The following is a 10,256-nucleotide window of genomic DNA, read 5'->3' on the forward strand; positions in this document are numbered from 1 at the left end:
GAGCATCTAAATAAAGGGCCAGTAATTGCAACATGCAGGTCAGAAAGAATGGGTACATGGATGCTGATTCATTTTCTGTAGCGCATTTCGTACAAGCCTGCAGTGTGACAGTGGATATTCTTTAATTGTCATTTCTTCCCCAAATGAAAATAATAAAGACTAGAAATTGGAAATAAAAGCAAAAACTTGAGGTTAAAATGCAGTAGGTCAAGCTACATCTGAGTCAAAAAGAACGGTTATATTTCAGGCCAAAAACCTTTCATCAGACTTGTTTCTAAACTTTGAAAATGAGTGAGTCTTGGTTTTTTAGGTCCATGAGTCTGTTAAGTAATTAGCACTTTTAGCATCATTAAAAGCACAGTTACTTCTGACTGGAAAATGTTTAGGATTTTACAACTGTCTTTATTATTGATGATTATAAGCCTATATTTGTTGCATTATTGTGTTTTTTGTGTCTAGTCTGTTGTTGAAACTTGCAACAGCAGTGCAATGGAGGGACAAGGTATCATTGACAGCAGTAAACTTTCCAAATTCAACCCTTAACAACAAGAGTGGAAATTCTGGAAATAACTTAGGTTTTACCTTGCAATAAAGGTGAACAGATGCAATCTAACTACCATTTAAAAGAAAAGTTCAGAAATTGTCTCTTGATATTTAACTTGGGATTAAGAAATTTGTAAATCCCTGTATCTCTTTTAACCTTTAAAAAATGTGAACTTCAAAAGAATAAATTCTTCCTTCTTCAAACTAAATATTTACATGTATTGTCGATTTAATAGCTGATATCTGTCTCTGTATCTTTTGCAGATGAAGTTATTGAATTTGTATATAAAAAGGGCCCAGACGACGAATAGCAACAGTAGCTCATCGTCAGATGTATCAAGTCACAGCTAACGGATAGCAGTCATGTTTCTTTAGACAGATGAAGGCGAGCCTCTTCAGAGACCTTTCTGCTCAAATTTTGAAATCCATGTGCCCTTGGAGTGAAAATTTGCTGCACATCAGTGTTTGTTCCTAAGTAAATATATGCAGTTGCTTAGCTTTAAACTTACAGCTGTTACTTAATTATTATGTGATGCCTGTTTAACATGTGACCTAATGAATAGAAGAAGGCCTGTAGTGTCTTTGGACAGTCCAGTGATGATGTCAAGTGGCACAGCACTGATTCTAGGTTAAACTTTTGTCATCTTTAAATTTGAAGTATGTAATATACACACTTCTCTGAGTGTTAGTGACATATTATTTTAAGTATTTTATATTAGTGAATTGCTGTTTCTTGAATTTCTAAAGTAATGTCATTGCCATAACTGTATCTTAGTTAATCGTTTAAACCTGTCAAGTTGAATGCTAAGAGAAATGATGTCTCACTGGACTGGACTTCCACTACTGCAGAAGATGAAAGACTTCTTTTGTTGCAAGTTCTGCCAGAAATCAATTTTTGATTTTTACATTGTTTGAGGAAACCTGTGTTATATGCCAAATGGAAACGTATTTGCATGGCAACACTAAAGAGGCATAATCATGCTTTTTGGGCATCTGTAGGACTGCCTTTTGGTGGAAGATTCCGAAGTTATTGTATTATACACCTGTGTTATTTCTTTCCTCTGTGCTTTCGCATTCTTGTTTTTAACTCTTGTTTTTATTTTCTGATTTTCTTTTCCAAATACCCTGAATATTACTTGTCTTGAAGTTGGAAGTGCAGGAGATGGTGTGTTGTATATCTTTGCCAGACTTTTTGTCCTATCATTGGAGTAAGTGTCCATGTCCTCCTTTAGCATGAACTGAGCAAATATTACTGCCAGGGTGAAGATCAGCTGAGAATGATAATCATAGCTTAAGTTTCCTCTGAGAATCTACTGTCATTGGATCATGGAAAAATCGACTGATTTCAGCTTTATTCAATTTTTTTGATGCGAGTTGCAAATGAACATAATTCTATTTTTAAATTAGAACTGAAATCTAATGTGTAATTTAGCGGGTCTACGTTACTATTTCCTGTGAATGTATTCATGTGAAAAGGAAGGAGAAACCTTGCAGTTTAAGTTTGCCTTCTGACTTTGACTACCTAGAATTATTTTGTCACATGATCTTATAATGTGCAATGGCAGGAACTATTGGATAGGATCTATATAACTGTATAAATCAGTGGTCAGCAGTTATCTTTATCCTGCACATATTATGAATATGTACTATAAGCTGTACGCTAAGAGTACATCACTTGAAACACTTGAGTAACAGCGATATTCCCATTACACATCCTTTGGTGACTATCTTTAGTTTTAATTTTAATATCTCAAAGCTTGTTTGTGATTTTTGTATTATTTTTCCAACTTCATGCTTTTTTATGGCTGTTAGCATGAAACAAATCACAAATCGCTTTATTCCCTGGCACTGCCTGTGACTCTGAATCTGTTGAATGAACCTGATCTTTCCAACTGTTCAGTTTTATTTTGTGTTTTCCTTCCCTTTGTAATATTAACAGTAACTGATTTCTGACATATTTCAAGTAAGAATCAAGAATAGACTCGTGTATCAGGCTGAATTGCCCAAGAAATTCTCCGCCAAAATAGAGCAACAGAATTAGTCAAAGTTGAGCAAAATTTTCCATTAGGGCAGTCCTATCAGTGCACCAAAAGAGCAGAAAGCATTGAGAGGAATTGGGCAACCAAAATGCCACCTTCCTTGGGGAGCAAGCCTGTTTATCACGTTATCACTGACTAAGTAAACTTCTAAGACTTAGAGCTTTAATAGTGATGCTTTGGTTTCCCTGAATTATATCATTGTCCTTTCTTAAGCTGATTAAATACTTCCGAAAATTTTGCAGCTCTTCTGTATGCTTTGTGAATAAATTCTTGGCATTCCTGACCCCAACTATTTTTTTAATCCATGGTGGCTTAACATTACTACCATTTGGGATGGACCAACATAAAACTGTTCACCTTGTGAAATATATGTAAATATAATCAGAGAATCTCATGAATAACAATGACCAAAATGCTTCCATCTTGAACTTGCTACCAAGGTATTAATGGAACTTGGCAGCACTGGCTTCAAAGTTCATGAGTCTCTCAGTCTCTGAGTTGTAGACTTGTTCCCTTAGTATTGTAGTCAGCATTATCCTCCATGATTCCTGGTATCCCTAAATCTTAGATAAGTCTGGTGTTTTAGTGCGGATCTTTCTTCCAGTTGCATTGGTATGGTTGTTGTACTTAATGATGAACAAAAATAGGATTGCATATTTAAATCATCTTCTGATTTTTTTATTTGTTTCTTGTTGATTTGTGTTTGAGTTGAAATTTCAGTCCCATTCTATCCCAAAAAGGAACTTCAACTTTTGTAGCACTATAGTATTTCTCTCCCCAAGTTTGAGAAGATTTTAAGTGGTCTCATTAACTCTTGATGCTTTATGCAGGCAAAGGAACTAAAGTTGGTCTCCTGGGAGAGCTTTTGTAGGGCACTCAAAGAAAGGAATCAATTCTTTTCAATGGGATAGTTGTCCATGTGATTTTCCTTTATATATTTTACACTGTTGTACATAGAGAATAATTTTGGTTTCATAAGTCATGATGACTGGAACGATTCAGATATCTTCAGTTGCCTTTGTATTTTTAACATGGCAAAAGTATTAGTGGTGCAGCTGAGGAAAGTGCAACAGCAGAAATTCAACTATGTAAACTTAGTTTTTATTTTATTTTCTTATTTTTGACCAAAGTCATGTAAGTATAAATTAATTCGTTTGTCCTTTGAGGAAATGACATTATTAGCAAACAATATGGTATTTTTCTATAAGTTCTCATCATGATCCTTTTCATTTTAGTAATGTATTTTATTTCTATTACAAGAATGAAATAATACCAATGTTTTTAGTTCTAGCTGCATTTGCAATCAAAAAACCCCAAAAATCAAACTTTTTGTAATTCGAAAATTACTTCATATTCTCGAATTTATTTTATAAAAACACTAAAATTGGTGTAGGATCTTTTTTTAACCTTTAGATAACATTGAATCAGATTCAAGAAGACATTTACAAGGTCTACGCTAAATGTATAGCAGGAAAAGCATGTTCCACCATTACAAGTTTCATTTTCAAATATTGGAGTTTCATATTTGTATTTGCATTGGAGTTTTGAAATGCATATTTACAATGCATTTCCTTTTTAGAAATTACCTTCGTTTAATAGTAAAGTAAGTACACAAAGTGAACAATATTGTAAGCATTGGCATGTTACGCTGAATACATTATGTTCAGGTAATTTTTTTTGTTGGTGGGGGGAACATGCCTACATTGCTGGTACAAATTAGTGAAGAAAATTTGAAGTAATTTTGATGCATTAGTTTTTTTTTGTTCTAAAGTGTAGACAACTGCACAGTTAATAAATTATGCTTTTAAAATGCGATTTCTTTTTAAGGCAAAATTTGTCTGACAGTAGACAAGCAATACCCAATGTGGGCAAACCCTGGTTTGGAAATGACATACTATTTATAGCCCGTAGTTTTGTGAATTGTAACTTGGAATGGCAACCATTTTCAATACCCGACATATATAGTATCATAAAAATAAAATTACAAAAATCAGGTTCATATTTAGATATCAGTGCAATTTCATGATGCCATTCTAAACTGTACATACTGTGATTGAAGGTTAATGCGTAACCTAAAATTAAATGTAGGCTTAAAAGATATTTGGTTGGTTGTCTTCTCATTTCCTTCCTTCCCAATCTCCTTGATTCATTTTGGCTGCCATTGACTGACAATAATGGGCCTTCTTTTATTCCTTCAGTTTGTGCTATAGGCAGGTGAAAGGTTGGGTGTGTGGTTTCTTTGTTTTATTTGTACTTCTCTGTAAAAAGACAAAAATGATTGCTGCTGTTGTAATTTCTTGAACTATTGGATGTAAAGGAAAAAGCCCAACTAATTTTTAAGAATAGTTGGTTTCCTGATTTAGTACAATCTAATCTGCCACGTTTGAGTTATGAACAAAGAGGTCTCTTTCTTGCTGGAACTGGCTGAAATGTCACTCTTCAGTAGTCAGTCTGCATGTTGCAGCAGTGTCGCCTTTGCAGTTCATCCATCCATCCTTCGGCTGCACGAATGGTCTAGGCATGGATGACCAAAGTTATACAATCCTAATGTTTTTTACTTGTTTAGTCCAATGATAGTGTTCTGTTTTTGAGGCATGTGGCTTTTTTTAAAGGTACACTATGTGTGCTTGCCTGGGATTTAAACTAACTGCAGAAACGCAACTGATGTCAAGGATTTTTTTGTAATCTGTTTTATGATAGCATACTAACAGCTTACAGAGACTAGATAAGTAACATACATTACTGTCAAATGAATGCCCTTCCCTTAATGTATAATCGAGCTGACCATTTAACGAGGGAGGAAGACAAATTTTATAGATACCAGAACTTTGCTAAGTTAAAAACAAAAACATCAGAAGTGCATCAGAATGGTTCCTAGCAGAGTGTTCATTGTGCATGTACCTATTTTGCTTTGTCATGTAATATCCACATTGGTATTTATATATTATTTGTTTCATCAGTGTGTATTACCGCAACTGTACAGATAACTACATGGGTTTTGTTAACTTTCACCTGTTGATAGAATTTGCTTTGAAGAAAAGCCCAACAAAAATTAAGTTTGCTGTAGAATAAAACCCAACATGAAGACTTTGACATCTGTTAAGCCTTTTTATTTGTGCTTGGAAAAATGCACCTTGAAACTTGCATTTCATTCACATAGTTGTAAAGGGAATAAAGATTAAAAGGAGATTTTGAAGAACCTGGCTTCTTTGTGAATACCTCAACTATTGTAGGGAATAGTCTCAGAGACTTATTTTGCTATAGAATGTCAGTTCTTTTGCATAAATGATTTGCCTTTCAAATAAATTGCTGCTGCTGATTCTTCTAATCTTTTTAACTGGTGATAGTCATTAAATCAGAACATTGCTTTGTCAAAAAGAGGTTGAGGTACCTGAATTTGTTACAGTTATAGAACATCCTATCATTTTAATCCTAAAGCTCACATCGCATAAGATATCTTTGTTTGTGAGGAGTAAATAGTGTTTTAATCATGAATGTCTTCAGTTACCGAACCAGCATCCAGAAGCTTGGAGTACTGATTTGAAAGCAGGAGTTCATATCCTACAATGACATTTTTAGAGATTAACCTTTTTTAAAAGAATCATGACTTAACATGCATAAGGTGAGTAGGGGTGGGAGTGAGGGAAGAAGCTAGTTTCTATGAAAAGTGACTATGAAACCACTGTCTTTGTTAACGGCTTACTCGGCTTTGGTCTGTTTTTATTATTTCACACTCATCTTCAGATCAAGGACAAAAAAGGACATATTCACTGACTGAATGAAGGTGAGCTTAAGATATATACTTTGGAATAAGACAGATTTGTCATTTCAGTTCAGTGACCTCTAGACAACCTGAATTCTTGATAATACATCAGGAATAACAAATTTTTTTGTGTGTGTTTTAACTGAATAAAACTGTCCATTCTTGATGCGCCTTGAAACACATTCTTATATTCCCATTCTCATTCTATCAGTTCATTTGCTCTAGTGAGATAAAATTACATTTATGTGTTGTGTCTTCTGTGTACTGATAACTGAAGAAAGGTAATTACCTGATTCAGATACTACTGGTCCCAAACACACCCTGGACCTTGAAAATTTTAATCTAAACTGCCACTAAAGTATAAAAATGAGAGGGTGTTGCATAGAGTAAGGTTAAATTCTTTGATTTTTCTCCTTAATTAAAATTTAAAGTAGTATTTTTTATTACCAGTTATTCTAGTATTTCAAATAGATTATAAATACATTGACTATTTATACACCTACCCAAGTGGCGTTCTTTTGCCAGTATATTTGAGAAGAACCTTTAAAATTGCATAGATCTCATTCTTGCTTGTGCAAACTGGTATTGTGGTTGTTCTGTTTATTAATTCATCACAGCAGCAAGCAGTCAGTGTGGTTCAACAGAACCTAAGAAATAGAAGCAGACGTTAGGCTGCTTGACCACCTGATCCAGCACTGCCATTTAACATTGTTCTTGTGTCATTTCCTGTACTCAAATATAAAGATCAACAAATCAATTGTTAATCTGGATCCAATGCGCCACAAAAAAAAACGAACACTATATATTTTATTTTTTTTATTTCTTCAGGTTTCTTGCTTTTGTGGCTGCCTGTACAAATCTCAAAGTTTATAATTTATGCATTCTTTGATAATAAATGGACTTAGGAAGTCCTTTTGATGTGGCCATCAAACTTTACAACTCCTCCCTCGGAGTGTCAGACACCCTAAGCTAATGGGCTGGCCCTAGACTAATTTCCACTTGGCATAGTTTACTTATTATTTAATTATTTATATATGGTTTTATATTGCTATATCTCTACACTATTCTTGGTTGGTGCAACTGTAACAAAACCCAATTTCCCTTGGGATGAATAAAGTATGTCTGTCTGTCTGACTTTGAATCGGTCCAGAGGGGGAGGGGCTGTTTCGGATTGGTGGTCACTCTTCATGGGTTAGGTTGGAGTTCAAGAGGCCAAGGGTGGTCAGATAAGGCCGTGGGGCAGTCACTCCCCGTGAAGGGACTGAGTTCGAGTTAGCCCTCTCCTTGAGTTTTTCTGTGTTTTTTCTTGTCGATTGGCAGGTGGGCAATATGTTACATTCTTTAGATGAAGGAGGGGTTGGGGATTTGAGATCTGATGTACTTGTTGGTGTTTTTCCGTGTGAGCAATCTTAGATTTTTGCGCGCGAGAGGGGTAGTTTGATTATGTCACTTTTTTTGCATGTGAGGGGGTTTTAGTTGTCATGTCTGGGTGGGTGCTTTCTTAGTTTTGTGTGAGGGAAGGGTTAGTGGGGTTTGGGGTTTGTGAGTTTTGTTTCTGTTACTTTTTTGTGCAGCAGAGGAGATGTCTTTTTCAATGACTCATGATTTTTCTGAATTTCATGGCTATCTGGAGAAGTGGAATTGCAGAGTTGTATTTTGTGTACATACTTTGATAATAAAATGAACCTTTGAATCTTTGAAATATAATTAAGATCGATTATATACATTGTATGTTCCTAAAGTGACACTAGGCTGCATATAAGGTGACTGACAGGAAATAAAGTAGTGGTGGAGGGGGTACGTGGCAGTGTTGATCAGCCTTGTTGCTTGGGGAAGTAACTTTTTTAGTCAGGTGGTCTTAGCATGGATGCTACATAGCCTCCACAAATGTCATGCCTCATGTTCATTGTAGCTATGGTTTCTCACTTGTTCCTGATAATTCTCACCTCCACAAAGGACAACAAAAGTCTTGCCTAGCCTTGAATGTATTTCAGTGATTCAGAGAGCTCCTTGTTCAAATGGTTCTGTTCAACAGAGAATGTATACAGTATACAACCTGAAATACTTAAATCTTCACAGATATCCACAAAAAACAGAACCCCAGAAGAATGAATGATAGAAGATTGTTAGAACCACAAAACCTCTCCCCAGTCCCATGCGCAAGCAGCAGCAACTTCCCCTCCCCCACTAGCAAAGCAAAGCACCCAAAGAGAGGCCATTCAATCAAAGCTATTTACCCGACAGTTTGACATGACACATTCTCTCTGTCCATCTCCCTCCCCTCCCAGCCCTTCTCTGTCTGTCTCTCCAGAGAGATGTCACCCATTTCACAGTGAAACTTAACAGTCGCTGTTATGATTTTACAGTCTAACGCATCACTTTTTATTCCAAGAATTGACAGCAAACTATCCCCATCATGGAGAGAGAGAGAGTGCGATCACTGGGCTGCAGCGACCTCCGTCTGTATATCCGCCGCAATGAAACCCTGATGTTCCCTCTCCTGTAACACCTCAATTGGTAACACCGGCCTGGAATCAGTTGTCCACAGGGCTGCTCCCCGAAGGTGCCATCTTCCAAGTGGCGCCTGGGGAATGTTGGAAAAACGTTCGGCTGGCAAGCTCCAAGAGCAGGAGCTCGTACGCTGTTGTGTGGAGGATTCCAAAGATTTATGTACAATATTCAATTTAGGGGAAAAGGAAATGTAGGTATAGTTATGGGAACAGACAAAGATGGACTGCCCTGAAGGCTACATTGCCCGCTCGGTTGCAGTGGAAGGGCTTGTGAAATAGATACAAGATTGCCACCTGCCAGTTAGCCAATGACCGAGAATAAAGGAAGTCTTTTCTGGTTGACTGCCAGTGACTAGTAGTGTTCCACAGGGGTCAGTGTTGAGACCTCTTCTTTTCGCCTTAAATATCACTGATTCGGATGATGGAATTGATGGTGGTGTGGCTAAGTTTGCGGATGATAGGAAGATGGGTAGAAGGGCAGGTCGTTTTTAGGTAGCAGGGAGTCTGTAGAAGGACAGCAGACAAATTGGGAGAATGGGCGAAGTGGCAGATAGTATATAGCGTCAGGAAGTGTATGGCCATGTACTTTGTTAAAAGGAATTAAAGTGTAGACTATTTTCCAAACGGGGAGAGATTTCCAAAAATCAGAAATGCAAAGGGACTTTGGAGTCCTCTTGCAGATTCCCTAAAGGCTAACTTGCAGGTTGAGTCAGTGGTAAGGAAAGCAAATGGAATGTTCACATTTATTTCAGGAGAACTAAAATATAAAAGCAAGGATGTAATGTTTAGGCTTTATAAAGCACTGGTCACACACACTTGGAATATTGTGAGCAGCTTTGGACCCCTTTTCTAAGAAAAGATGTGCTGACATTGGAGAGGGTCCAGACAAGGTTCACGAGAATGATTCTGGGAGTGAAAAGATTAGTGTATGAGGAGCATTTGGTGACTGTGGGCCTGTACTTGCTAGGGTTTAGAAGAATAGAGGTATCTCATTCAATATTGAAATACCTAAATAGAATGGATGTGGAAGGGAATGTTTTCTGTAGTGGGAGAGTCTTGGACCAGAAGGCACAACCTCAGAATAGAAGGACATCCATTTAGAACAGAGGTGAGAGGGTATTTATTTAGCCAGAGGGTAGTAAAACTGGAATTCATTGGCACAGCCAGCTGTGGAGGGCAAGTCATTGGGTATATTTAAAGTGGAGGTTGATAGATTCTTGATTAGTCAGTGTGCCAAAGGTGAAGGAGAGAAGGCAGGAGAATGGGGTTCAGAGGGATAATAGATCAGCCACAATGGAATGGGGGAGCAGGCACAATGGGATGAATGGCCTAATTCTGCTCCTATGTCTTATGGAGTCCTTGACCATAACCACTCAGAGTCAAGTTTGTGCAGTGGAAGCA

General features: G+C 36.9%; 1 protein-coding gene across 3 annotated transcripts in view; it reads left to right on the plus strand.

The window, feature by feature from the left end:
* clasp1a (cytoplasmic linker associated protein 1a) overlaps nt 1–5,672 on the plus strand; it is a 313,776-nt gene extending 308,104 nt beyond the window's left edge. For all 3 annotated transcript variants that reach the window (XM_073026772.1, XM_073026780.1, XM_073026787.1), the window contains one exon: nt 808–5,672. In XM_073026772.1, the coding sequence (XP_072882873.1) occupies nt 808–894 (87 nt within the window). In that variant the 3' untranslated portion in view covers nt 895–5,672. The remainder of the gene's footprint in view (nt 1–807) is intronic.
* The last annotated feature ends 4,584 nt before the right edge of the window (nt 5,673–10,256 follow it).

This window comes from Hemitrygon akajei, chromosome 2 (genome assembly GCF_048418815.1).
Source record: "Hemitrygon akajei chromosome 2, sHemAka1.3, whole genome shotgun sequence".
Classification (NCBI taxonomy): Eukaryota; Metazoa; Chordata; class Chondrichthyes; order Myliobatiformes; family Dasyatidae; genus Hemitrygon; species Hemitrygon akajei.